At 42.0% G+C, this 14,311-nt stretch overlaps 1 protein-coding gene across 1 annotated transcript in view; it reads left to right on the plus strand.

Moving 5' to 3' along the window:
• The window catches only part of LOC145350008 (signal transducer and activator of transcription 4-like), a 106,819-nt gene that overhangs the window by 17,543 nt on the left and 74,965 nt on the right, over window positions 1–14,311 (plus strand). Inside the window, exon 3 of the mRNA XM_080198811.1 lies at window positions 5,154–5,298. Coding sequence (XP_080054937.1) covers window positions 5,154–5,298 — 145 coding nt within the window. The remainder of the gene's footprint in view (window positions 1–5,153; window positions 5,299–14,311) is intronic.

Here is a 14,311-nt window from a genome sequence, read left to right on the forward strand (position 1 = left end):
TGGCTGTGTAACAATTCCAGTAACATGGTCCTCATGATTTTAGTAAGAAGTCTCATAGCACCAGGTTAAAGTCCAATAGGTTTATTTGGTTCAGAAGCTTTGGAGTGCTGCTCCTTCATCAGGTGAGTGGCGAGTTGGGTTCGCAAACGGGGTAGATATAGACAAAAACTCAATTGCAAGATAATGGTTGGAATGTAAGTCTTTACAGGTAATCAAGTCTTTACAGATGTAGACAATGTGAGTGGAGAGAGATTTAATCACAGGTTGAAGAGATGTGAATTGACTCAAGCTAGGACAATTAGTAGGAATTTTCAGGCCCAGACTAAATGGTGGGGATTACACAAAGTGTGACATGAACCCAAGATCCCAGTTGAGGTTGTCCTCATGCGTGCGGAACTTGGCTATCAGTTTTTGCACGGCGATTCTGCTTTGTCGTGTGTCTTGAAGGGCACCTTGGAGAACGCTTACCCGAACATCAGAGGCTGAGTGCCCTTGACTGCTGAAGTGTTCCCCGACAGGAAGCGGAAAGTCCTGCCTGGTGATTGGTAAGTGATGCCTGTTCATCCATTGTTGTAGCATCTGCATAGTCTTGCCGATGTACCATGGCTCGGGACATCCTTTCCTGCAGCATATGAGGTAGACAATGTTGGCCGAGTTGCATGAGTATGTGTACATGGTGTAGCTGGAGGATGGTGTTCTCACGTGTGATGATGGCATCCATGTCGATGATTCAGCACATCTTGCAGAGGTTGCTATGGCAGAGTTGTGTGGTGTTGTGGTCGCTGTTCATCTGAAGACTAGGTAGTTTGCTGCAAACAATGGTCTGTTGAGATTGTGCGGTTGTTTGAAGGCAATTAATGGAGGCGTAGGAATGGCCTTGGCGAGATGTTCATCTTCATCAATGACACATTGAAGACTCCGGAGAAGATGTCATATCTTCTCCGTTCTGGGGAAGTACTGGACGACAAAGGGTACATTGTCCGCCATGTCCCATGTTTGTCTTCTGAGGAGGTCAGTTCGGTTTTTCGCTGTGGCACGTGGGAACTATCGATCGTTGAGTCGAGAGCCATATGCTGTTCTTACAAGGGCGTCTTTCAGCGATGGCGTTCCTCCTCATCTGAGAAGATCCTGTGTGTATGGAGGTCTTTTCCACAGGGGATGACTCCTTTAACGTGTTTCGGGTGGAAGCTGGAGAAGTGGAGCATCGTGAGGTTATCCATCGGCTTGCAGTACAGTGAAGTGCTGAAGTGACCGTCCTTGATGGAGATGCATGTGTCCAAGAATGCAACTAATTCTGGAAAGTAGTCCATGGTGAATCTGTTGGTGGGGTGGAACTTGTTGATGTCATCATGTAGTTGTTTCAGTGATTCTTCGCCATGAGTCCAAAGGAAGAAATTGTCATCGATGTATCTAGTCTATAGTGTAATTTAAAGATCCTGTGTGGTGAAGAGTTCTTGTTCAACCTTATGCATGAAGATTTTGGGCGCCGCACCTGCGCAAGGATATTTTGGCCCTGGAGGGAGTGCAGAGGAGGTTTACTAGGCTGATACCGGAGTTGAGGGGATTGAGCTATGAGGAGAGGCTGAATAAACTAGGCTTGTACTCGTTAGAGTTTAGAAGAATGAGGGGAGATCTCATTGAGACGTATAAGATGATGAATGGGATGGATAGGATAGAGGTGGAGAGACTCTTCCCGCTCAAAAAAGACAGTAGGACTAGGGGGCACAGCCTCAAGATAAAGGGGAGGCGGTTTAGAACGGAGTTGAGGAGGAACTTCTTCACTCAAAGGGTGGTGAATCTCTGGAATTCTCTGCCCGTTGAAGTGGTGGAGGCTGCCTCGCTAAATATTTTTAAGAAGCGGGTTGATGGGTTCTTGATAAGAGAGGGGATTAAGGGTTATGGAGAGAGGGCGGGAAAGTGGAACTGAGCCACGACAGATCAGCCATGATCTTATTGAATGGCGGGGCAGGCTCGAAGGGCTGGATGGCCTACTCCTGCTCCTATTTCTTATGTTCTTATGTTGGCATATTGAGGTGCAAAGTTGATCCCCACGGCTGTTCCTGTGTCTGGATAAAGAACTGGTTGTTGAAGTTGAAGACGTTGTGGCCCAGGATGGAGCGGATAAATTATAGAATTGCATCCAGAGATCGGCAATTGTTAGTGTTGAATACTGAGGCAGTTGCAACAATGCTGTTGTTGAGGGGAATGCTGGTGTAGGGTGCCAAGATGTCCATTGTGACAAGTTGAACTCCTGGTTCAGCTGCTCCATGGGTGCTGAGTTTCTGTAAGAGGTCCACAGTGTAGCAACAGAAGCTGGGGGTTCCTTGTGCGATGGGTTTCAGAATGTCCTTAACATAGCCAGAGAGGTTCTCACGCAGGGTCCCATTGCCTGATTTGATGGGACGTCTGGGTGTGTTGACTTTGTGTATCTTCGGGAGACATAGAGATCCTCAACGTGGGGAGTATGTGGGATGAGAGCATGGAGGGTGCTCTAAAGGTCCGGATCAAAGGTCTTGATCAGTCTGTTGAGTTAGCGGCTGTGTGCTTTGATCGGATCTGCAAGTAACTGTCTGTAGTGTCCTTGGTTGTTCAGTTGTCGGTACAGTTCTTTGCAGCAATCTGTTCTGTTCAGTATGACAGGGGCCCCTTCTTTGTCTGCTGGTTTGATGACAATGTTGTGATTAGTCTTGAGAGCGCAGATGGCATTGTGTTGTGCATGGGTGACATTCGGGACTGTCTTGCAGCTGTTGAGTCTGGCACTGATGCATCTCCTGACAGCTTAAGCATACATGTCCAGTCTAGGGCAGTGGCCTCTGGAGGGGTCCAATTCAACCCTTTACTCTTTGGTTGCTGCACCTCAGGTTTTTAATAACATGCTTCTGGTTGGTAGGATCTCACATATGAATTTCAGAGATGAGACGGCAGAATATCCGGACTAGCTTGGTGAAGCTCAGGTTGTTTATCCCCATCAAGCTCTCAGAGCCTCACAGCACAGTGCAACCACCATGGGTATGAAGGTGTGTTGGATGAACTCCTGAATGCTCTGTAAACTCTGAGCCATCCTCGGGGCTTGGACACACAGATGATGAAAAGCTTAGCTAAAGTGGAAGATTTAAGAAGTTTAAAGGAAGAAAGAAGGTAGAGGAGGTTAAGGATAGGATTGCAGAGCCTAAGCCTTGAGGGTTGAAGGCATGGCTACCAGTGATGGAGTGAATAAAGTCAAGGACACTCAAGAGGTCAGAATTTTAAGAGCACAGATATCTCGGAGCATTGTGTGGCTAGAGGAGATTACAGGCAGAGAGGAACGTGGGCACAGAGGAATTGAAAATGGGGATAAACTTGACATTTCTTCATCAGAAACCAATGGAGATCAACATACCCAGGACATGGGCAGTAGTTTTGTATGACTTCACATTTTTCATGTTAAAAGGTGGGCGGCAAGGAGTGCATTGGAATAGTCTAGTCCTGAGGTAACAAAGGCATAGATGAGGGTTTGAGCAAAAGTAGAGCTGAGATAGGGTAGAGTCAGACTACATTACAGATGTTGAAATAGGCTGTTGTAACAATGGTGCACACATATGGTTCAAAACTCATGTTGAAGTCACACACAACACCAAGATGGCAAAAGTTGCCAGGGAGAGCAAAGGAGTCAATAATTCGGGAACGGAGATTGTGCAGGGTCCAAAATGATTTCATTATTTAATTGGAGGAAATTTCATTCAGTACTAGATATTGGACAAAGATTCTGACGATTTAGCAACAGTGAAGGAGTCAGGAGAGATAGTGGTGAGGTAGTGATATGTATTATTAATGTATCGGTGGAAATTAATATTGTGTTTTCAGATGTGTTGCTGAGGGGCAGCATGTAGATAAGAAATAGGAGAAGTTAAAGATAGCTCCTTGGGAACACCAGAGCTGATTATACAGGAGTGGGAAGGGAAACCACTGGAGGTGAATCTCTGGTTATGAACAGACAGATAAGAGTGGACCCTCGTAAGTGCAGGCCCACCCAGATGATGATTGAGAGGCACTGGAGGAGGGATGGTGCAGTCAGCTGTGGCATAGACTCCAGACAGTTTGAAAAAGATGGGGATGGTCATTTTTCCTTTTTTACAGTCAAATAGGACATCAATTGTGACCTTGATAAGAACCGCCTTGGTACTGTGGTAGGGAGGAAGCCTGAAAGAAGGAATCCAAATATGGAGTTTTGAGAAGGATACCCAAGGACATTTCACACTGCTTTTAGGATTTATGGATCAAATATAAATGACTAACAAGAAACTGCTTGTAGCTGATTGGAACTGTGGAGTAAAGACAATTTTTCGTCGTGCCTCATGATCCAATACCAGAGCACTTGTCAAAACCACTCTTTAAGCAGACAATCGTCACAATTCGTCAAAGACAAGGCATGTTGGCATGCAAATAGCAACCTAAAGAGAAGAAAAGAAATTAAAAAACTATAAAGGAATAGATAGGTCAAAGGATTTTACTCTTATTTCCTTTTCTTATTCCTCACTTTGTGAAGGTCTGACCTATGTTGGGATTAAGCAGGCAGCTGTACAGTGCCTCACATAAGTAACTACCTGTAATCTGTGAGCTGTGACACTAGGGAGGCTGTTAAAATATTAGCACCAAATTACCCTCTGCAATCCAGTTGCCTTCTCATAACGAATAGGAGTAGACAGTATGACCTCTACAGCCTACTCTGCCATCCATTCTCACTGGATGCCACTATGCTGCTTTAATTATGCAGAGCAGTGATGCCATTGGGGACAAGATTGCAATTTTAGTCCCAGGTATGAGTTGGGGAGCAATGATGGCTTCCTGCCAGAACAAACTTGTCTTGAGCTTCAGTGTCAGCAGATTGCTTTACAGAGGGAGATGTAATGCCAAACTTGTTCCTGTTGTCACGCAACATCCACACACTCACACTTTCAAGTTTATTTAAAGAAAGAAAATGTCTAAACTTTCCACATACTTGCTTCAGGAGACCAGATACACCTACAGAATGAGGTTTGTTCATATCTTTATTTTCTGAATCATTCTGGATTTTCCACTGTGGAACAAAATCATGGTTTTCTCCATTAACAATGTATAACATAAGATAAGGTGCTTGGACTTGTACTTAATGGTTTGGTCATTGTTTTTAACAGGGACCTTGCCTCGAATAATGATTCCCTGGCTACTCTTCTATTCCATAATTTATTAAAACAAATAGATGACCAGTATAGTCGTTTCTTCCTAGAAAAAAACTTCCTACTTCAGCATAATCTGAAACGAATTAAACAAAACCTTCAGGTAAGATTTTAACATTGCATCTGTGTTTTGACTTGTTGAAATTCTTGTTTTCATGCTGAAACTTAACATGTGTTACCCAAGATAATTTGGACAAGTGGTTAATTCTGAGCTTGAAATTGACAATGTTTTTACTTTGGTTGACATAATCTGGCAAATTATGTTGTTGGAAATGCAGGAAATGTACTCTTCCATAGGTTGTCTAATTTAATTTTGGAGAACATGTCAGGGCTTGCCTGTTAAAGAGGATATAAATTGGCTGTCACAGATTTATGCACTCTTTTTTTTAAAAGACAAGTACTGAAAGGGGTTTTCGGTCAGGCATTTTATAAAATAAATTACTAACCTAGAAAAGAAACAAAGCTCTTTCTCTGCTCTCCACTCTTTGCATATATCTTCGTTGGATCACTGGTATTTACATAAAGATTTCAATGTTTATTATTACTTATATTATGTTGCTTAATTATCATAGAAATCCTACTTGCAGAAGGAGGCCATTTGGCCGATTAAGTCTGCACTGACAACTATCCAGGCCCTATCCCCTATTCAATAATTCTATTGAATTATTAAATTTAACCTATTACAGATGAAAAATGCTAGTCCTATTATCAGGACTTTTCCTCTATCACATATGTCATATAATCCTGATATTCAATATCTGTATATTCAATCTCATTAGTGATAGACAGCGTAGCTTTGTAAGAGGGGGGTTGTGCCTTACAAATTTGGTAGAGTTTTTTGAGGAGGTGACAAAAACGGCTGACGAAGGAAGGGCTGTGGATGTCGTCTGTATGGATTTCAGTAAGGCGTTTGACAAAATCCCTCATGACAGGTTGGTTAAGAAGGTTAAGACTCATGGGATACAAGGAGAGATGGCTAGATGTGTAGAGAACTGGCTTGGCCATAGGAGACAGAGGGTAGCAGTTGAAGGGTCTTTTTCTGGCTGGAGGTCTGTGACCACTGGTGTTCTGCAGGGCTCTGTACTGGGACCTCTGCTAATTGTGATATATACAAATGATCTGGAAGAAGGTGTGTAACTGGTGTTATCAGCAAGTTTGTGGATGACGTGAAGATGGCTAGACTTGCGGATAGCTATGAACATTGTCAAACAATAGAGCAGGATATAGATAGGCTGGAAAATTGGGCGGAGAAATGGCAGGTGGAATTTAATCCAGATAAATGCGAGGTGATGCATTTTGGAAGAACTAATGTAGGGGGGGAGCTATACAATAAATGGCAGGGCCAACAAGAGTATAGAAACACAGAGGGACCTAGGTGTGCAAGTCCACAAATCCCTGAAAGTGGCAGCACAGGTGGAGAAGGTGGTGAAGAAGGCATATGGTATGCTTGCCTTTATAGGATGAGGTATAGGGTATAAAAACTGGAGTCTGATGTTGCAGCTGTATAGAACGCTAGTTAGGCCATATTTGGAGTACTGCGTCCAATTCTGTTCGCAGCACTACCAGAAGGACATGGAGGCTTTAGAGAGAGTGCAGAGAAGGTTTACCAGGATGTTGCCTGCTATGGAGGGTCTTAGCTATGAGGAGAGATTGGGTAGACTGGGGTTGTTCTCCCTGGAAAGACGTAGAATGAGGGGAGACCTAAGAGAGGTGTACAAAATTATGAAGGGTATAGTTAGGGTGAATAGTGGGAAGCTTTTTCCCAGGTCGGAGGTGACAATCACGAGGGGTCACAGGCTCAAGGTAAGAGGGGCGAGGTATAACTCCTATATCAGAGGGCATTTTTTACACAGAGGGTGGCGGGGGCCTGGAATACGCTGCCAAGTAGGGTGGTGGATGCAGACACGCTGGCATCGTTTAAGAATTACCTGGATAGTCACATGAGCAACCTGGGAATGGAGGGATACAAACGAATGGTCTAGTTGGACCAATGCGTGGCGCAGGCTTGGAGGGCTGAAGGGCCTGTTTCCTGTGCTGTACTGTTCTTTATTCTGTATACAAGATTGGGGCCTTTTGCTTCCTAATTTTGTGCTTACCCTCCTTCTTCCACAGACCATTGTAACCTAATTTTGCCTCGACCTCAACCTGAAAGTCTGTTCCATGGATCATCTTTCTGTTGTTTCCTAGTTAATTCCAATCATACATGAGGCATTTTAATCCTCGCTCCACTCAGTTCCACTTTATCCATACTACAACCTACGCCTTTTTCTCCTCACCGGTAATTGATAAAGAATAATTCACAGAATTTTGCCATGAAAAGTTTATTTTGGGCAACATAAGCAATGCTGGTCTTTTCTGACATTAATTTTGAAACCTTAGCAAAACTTTGATGTCGGTGAGTCAAATCAGCAATAAAGACCATCACTGGTGAATGGATGCAAATTATCAGCACACTGATAAATGAGTAGAAGGTTTTGGGATACAAGTGAGATTGTCAGATCAAAACATTGCTCAAGGAAAAGAAGAAGCTTAGAATTTTGGCCTATCCAACATTAACAGGAAGCAGTGGATAGGGAGATAGTGATAACATGATATACATTCAGCCAAGCAGGAAGGCAATAAAAACCATTAGGTGTTTCAAAACAGCAATGTCAATATTCACTGACAGCACAAAGAGTGGGGCTCAAACCTACACAGACATGTGTCTTTCCATTTGATCTCAAGTCCGATACTTTAGCCGTTTGGCCATCCTGGCAAGGAACACTACCTTGAGTTGTGCCCTAGGTAAAATACTGTCACCCAGGAGGCTGTGGACACCATAGAAGGTCTGCCTATTATGGCAACAGGATATTGAGCCTACAGCAGAGGAGCTTAGCAGAGCCACTGACTCATTTACCATGAGCAAAGCTCCAGCTGCTGATGCTATATTGACTGAACTCATCAAGCAAGGGCAGCCAGCACTCCTGCACAAACTATATATATGTATAAAATATTGTCTTCATTGATCCTACCAAAGCATTTGACCATGTGAGCGGAGAGAATCTATTTACACTTAGAGAATTGGCTGTCCATTGAAGCCACATAGTGTGATGTCCTCTTTTGTTGGTACGCTTGGTAGACTTGCTGTTTGGTATTGTCAATCAAGTTGCTGTTGTTCCACGTACACTTAATCAGCTTGGATGTAACAGTTGCAGCTTTTATGTAATGTTTTGATTTCAGCATCAAGTGACAGATGATGTCAGTTGATTGTGGAGCCTAGATATGAGAGACTCTCAGCAATCTCCAGTGTCACATTGCCAGTGCTGTTAGATGGAATTGTGGTAACATCTTGGGCCATGACATTTGTCGTCTTGGTGCTGATGGCCAAATTTGTCACTATTCGTCAATATCAAATGTTGGTGCAACATCGTCATTGCAAAGGAACTCCCTGATGAGGACTTGCTGAAACTTTGTCTCGGATCCCAAGTGAGTAGGGCTGAACAGCTTTCGATCAGTCCTGGTATTCAAGTAGGCACCTTTTATCGATAACCTGATGTATATGACAGCAGCAAACACAAGAAAATGCAAAAGTCTTTTGGTGTCAAAACACAATCCTGTTTAACCTCACTGTAAATCTCAAATGCTTCCAATGTTGCCCCATCATAACTGACCTTACCCATGATGCTATTTACCCAAAGAGCTTCTATACGATGAATTAGCCACTGGGTCACTAGCTTTTGGGCATCTCTACCTCTGCTCAAGAAGACATACAAATAAGTTTTGAAGATGGCGGATATTGATGCTGACAACTGGGAGATCATCCCTGACAGTCGTGACATCTGGAGGCTGAGAATTATAAAGGGCTTTGGAAGAGGCAAGCAGAAATGAAAAGCTCAGTTAGCCAAGAAGAGACCCCAGAGAAAACAGAGGCCAGGCGAACCACGCACCACCTCAGCCCACTGTATTACTCTGCAGTGAATGCGGCAGAAACTGCCAGTGCCAGAATAGGGCTCCTGAGCCGCACCAGACAACGCTTAACACTTTTGGCACATGCCATTGTCTTTCCAGACTGAACACTGCCAACAGCAATGTTTATTACTTAATCAGAATTTAGGCTTTGTGGATTTTTAATTGATAGCTGCTGCTGTGGGTAAAAATATGGAGCGAGAGCCAATGGAAAGTGTTTCTAGTTTGCATTGGAGTTAGAGTTCCATTAGTTGCTTTGTTAACAAGATTGTAAGTGTGTCTGTAAAACTGCCTCATTATGTTTTGAACATCGTAAATGTACTCTTAAAATATCACACTTGCAATTGCACCAGAATCTTTGAACAGAAGAAAATTTCACAGATAATTTATGATGTCACCAAAATGACTAGAGAAATTCTTGCCCCAGTGTTGTCCAGTGGCAAGATAGACCACAACAGTTTAATAGTGCACTGGATTTAAAACCAAATGTCTGGCATAAGCTTTTTTCACTTTTAAAACCATACTAGCTCTGGCACAACTCCAAATGTGGCATTACCTGTTTGTAAATGTTTCAACTGAGTAAACAAGCAGACCAGTAACTTTTCTGAACTGACTGAATATTGTCATTGTGTAATGAGGTTTAATTTGTGCTCTTTCATAACATTGTCACTTGAATACTGGATAGCTGCTTTGGTAATTCAACATCTTGATGTATGTACGTTCTGCACCAGAGAGTTGCTGGGCCCATGTTCATGTTTTGCAGACTCCTATGTGGTCTAGTTTTCCATCAAAGTCGAGTGATCTGAAGGTGCTGAGACACTATGAAGCACTTCACTGCGACAGGAGGGGAGAAATTTGAGGGGGAGTAAACCACAATTGCTGTTACACCCTTCTTAATGGCTTGGGAGAGTAGTTTTAACTAAAAACCTGGAGTCATATTTTCTAAAGTTAAAGTTTACTTGTTAGTCACAAGTAAGGCTTACATTAACACTGCAATGAAGTTACAGTGAAATAACAGTATCTAAAGCAGGAAAGTATTGATTAAGCGAACAAAATGAGTTAAGAAAAAGATTGCTAACGTTCCATCCTGAAGTAATTTGAATTATCTACATCTTTTAATTTACTTTTTGAAACATAAGTTGAATGCTTTACCAGGTTTGAATGTTTCACAAGTTCACACCGTTGTGTAGTTGATCCATATACTACAACAATAACTAGCAGTTAATGAAGTAAAACATTAAAGTCTTTCATTACAACGTAATCAGTTGTGGTAGGCGTGCTATACCCACTTTAGTATCTGTTGTGAAGCTGAGTAGAATATTAGAATTTATTTTTTAAATTATTTTTAAAATTGTAAAATGCTAAGAGGCAAAAGTATTGCGTGGTGCCTTTAAAAAAAAGCTGCTGTTTTTTGTCCTTTGAAAGTTAAAAAAAATGCAGGTGCATATGTAGTACATAGACTGAAACATTTGTATCAAAGACCAAACAGCAGGGTTCCCTTGGTAATAAGCTTCAGGCAGAGAAAGAGAAAGTGGGATTGTATTTATTTAAACAGCATTCCATTAGAATGGTGTTTTATTCAGCTTGTTAATAGTTCAGTTAATTTGTGCACTGTTAGTTAGATAAATAAATTATTACTTACTGATTTTAAAGAGAGTCTCAGGTAGTTATTTTGATTTAACCACTATAAGTTGCTGAAGCACAAATACCACTTCTGCGTGGATGTTACCATATGTCATATACTTTTAATAGATTATAAGGCGAGGTATTTCTCTATGAATGGTTAGGTATTATTTTCTCAGAGGGGGGGAGCAGCCTCCACTTTAACAGACTGGGGGCTGAGGCCCTAGATTTGAACAGTCCTAGGTCTTTAAATAACTCTTAAGTGAAAAGTGAAAGATCTGCTAATCGACATCAAGCTGATTGAATCAAAAATGGGGAAAATGGCTCTTAACGTTGCTAAAGAGGTTGTGGGGTTAAAGATGCTTCTTGAATTTGCCAAGAAAGTTTAGAAAGACAGAAAAACTTGTAGAATTGGCAAACAGGCTAAAATTAGGTTTAACCAGGAATAAAAGGAAAGCTGAAATTGTAATGGAGATAGCCAAGCATTTAGGTTTATCAGAGAAACAGTCAAGTGCAGTGAACTAGAAAAAATAAAATTGCACATGAAGCGTTGGAGTTAGAATGTGAACTTAAAAGGCTGGAGATAAAAAACTTTTTTAAACCAGGGAACTAAAGAGTTAAAATAAAAATACCCTGAAATTTTTCGGAACTGTATAGTGACAAGATCCCATGCCAGTTCCCTGGTTTTCATTTGGCTTTTCCACTATAATAGGCATCACTCCCACCTGCGATCAGCTATATCATTTCCAAGGATAGACTGTATTCCTGGAATAGCCATGTTTTCCATCACTCCCACTAAGTTAAAACAAAGAGGGAGAACAAAAGACAAAGATGAAGGAGTTGAGATCCAATTAGCTGACACTGTTTGATGAGACAGAAAAGGAAAAACCTAAGCAAATAGCAGGTTAGGCAAAGGTGTTTAATTCTGAAAAATTAATGGAATTACAACAGAAAGATGAGTTGATAGATGCATTATATCATAATGCGTACACGGAAAAGGAATCAGAGTGTATTTCAGAATGCTATTACCTTAATGGTAAAATCTTAAGGTGGAAATGGAGACCTTGGCAAGTTCATGCAGATGAGAAATGGGTGGATGTTCACCAGATTGTGTTGCTGTTAGAATACAGACAGGAAGTATTGCAGGTAGCGCACAAATTACCCGTAGGAGGTCATCTAGGAGTGAGGAAGACTCAGGTTAAGATACAGATGCATGTTCATTGGCCTGGATTGCATAAAGATGTGATTGAATTTTGCTGTGTCAGAGGGCAGAAAAGCCACAGGCAATGATAAAACCAGCACCTTTGATGCCAATTCCCACATTTGAAGAATCTTTTACATGGGTTACAATTAATTGTGTACGTCTCTTCCCTAAAACCAAAAGTGGAACCAGTATTTGCTAACCATAATGGATGTGTCTACCAGGTTTCCAGAGGCAATTCCTTTACAGAATGTCAAGACAAAAAGGGTTGTGGAGGAATTGCTTGCTTGCTTTACCTGTTACAGATTACCCAGGGAGATTCAGTCAGACTAAGGGTTTAATTTTACTGCCAAATTATTTAAGGGGGGTCATGGATAGTTTAGGCATCAAACACTTCACATCGTGTGCATACCATCCTGAATCCCAGGATTCATTGGAAAGGTGGCATCAGACCCTAAAGACCATGTTGAGAACTTATATCAGGGTTATGCAAATAATTGGGATAAAGGTATTCCTTTTATATTATTTGCTATCAGAAATGCTCCAAATGAATCAACTTAGTTTGTTCCACTTGAAGTGAAATTTGGATACAAAGTAAGAGGACCTTTAAAATTAAGGAAAATTTAATTTGATTTATTATTGTCACATGTGTTAACATACAGTGAAAAGTATTGTTTCTTGTGCGCTATACAGACAAAACATACCATTCATAGAGAAAGAAATGAGAGAGTGCAGAATGTAGTGTTACAGTTATAGCTAGGGCGTAGAGAAAGATCAACTTAATGCAAGGTAAATCCATTCAAAAGTCTGACAGCAGCAGGGAAAAAGCTATTCTTGCGTCAGTTGGAATGTGACCTCAGACTGATATCTTTTTCCTGAAGGAAGAAGATGGAAGAGAGAATGTCTGGGATGCATGGGGTCTTTAATTATGCTGGCTGCTTTGCCAAGTCAATGGATGGGAGGTTGGTCTGCATGATAGATTGAGCTACATTCATGATCTTTTGTAGTTCCTTGCAGTCTTGGGCAGAGCAGGAACCATACCAAGCTGTGACACAACCAGAAAGAAGGCTTTCTCTAGTGCATCTGTAAAAGTTGGTGAGAGTCGTAGCTGACATGCCAAATTTCCTTCATCTTCTAAGAAAGTAGAGGTGTTGGTGGGCTTTCTTAACTATAGTGTGGGCATGGGGGGACCAAGACAGATTGGTAATCTGGACACCTAAATACTTGAAGTTCTTGACCCTTTCCACTTCATCCCCATTAACGTAGACAGGGGCATGTTCTCCTCTACACTTCCTGAAATTGATGACAATCTCCTTTATTTTGTTGACATTGAGGGAGAGATTATTGTTGCCCGCCAGTTCACCAGATTCTCTATCTCCTCTATCTCATTCTTGTATTCTGTCTCATCATTATTTGAGATCCAACCTACTATGCTCGTGTTGTCAGCAAACTTGAAAATCGAATTGGAGGGGAATTTGGTCACAAAGTCATCAGTGTATAAGGAGAGTAGTAGGGGCTGAGAACACAGCCTTGTGGGGCACCAGTGTTGCGGATGATCGAGAAGGAGGTGTTGTTGCCTACCCTTGCTGATAGTGGCTTGTGAGTTAGCAAATTCAGGATCCAGTCGCAGAGGGAGACACTGACGCCCAGGCCACGGAGTTTGGAGATGCATTTCATAGGAATTATAGTGTTGAAGGCTAAGCTGTTGTCAATAATAGGAGTTTGACATAGGTGTCCTTGTTATCTAGATGTTCGAGGGTTGAGTGCAGTTGGTAAATTGGTAGGTCTGAAGTTAGAGATCTCACAGTTGGATTATATATCTGAGGTGAAAGAAATATTAAACAGAGGAGTGAATTAGCTAGATACTATTTGAAGGTGGCATAGCACCTAATGAAGCAAGAAGCACTAGGACGGCACGGTCGCACAGCGGGTTAGCACTGCTGCCTCACAATACCAGGGACTCGGGTTCGATTTCCGGCTTGGGTCACTGTCCGTGTGGAGTTTGCTATGTTCTCCCCGTATCTGTGTGGGTTTCCTCAAAATGTTCTGGTTTCCTTCCACAGTCCAAAAATGTGCGGGTTAGATGCATTGGCCCTACTAAATTGCCCTTTAATGTCAGGGGGACTAGCTAGGGTTAATGCATGGGATATAGGGATAGGGCCTGGGTGGAATTGTGGTCAGTGCAGAGTTGATGGGTCGAATGGCCTCCTTCTGCACTCTAGGATTCTCTGATTTCTATAAGAAATCTAAAATTCATACATTTGCCGGTGGGAATAAAGTGTTGGTGATTTTACCAATGGTAGGAGATCCCTTCAAAGCAAGGTTTAGTGATGCCGATCAGATTGAG

The sequence above is a fragment of the Carcharhinus amblyrhynchos genome, chromosome 11 (assembly GCF_965287045.1).
Source record: "Carcharhinus amblyrhynchos chromosome 11, sCarAmb.v2.hapA, whole genome shotgun sequence".
In the NCBI taxonomy this organism is placed as follows: Eukaryota; Metazoa; Chordata; class Chondrichthyes; order Carcharhiniformes; family Carcharhinidae; genus Carcharhinus; species Carcharhinus amblyrhynchos.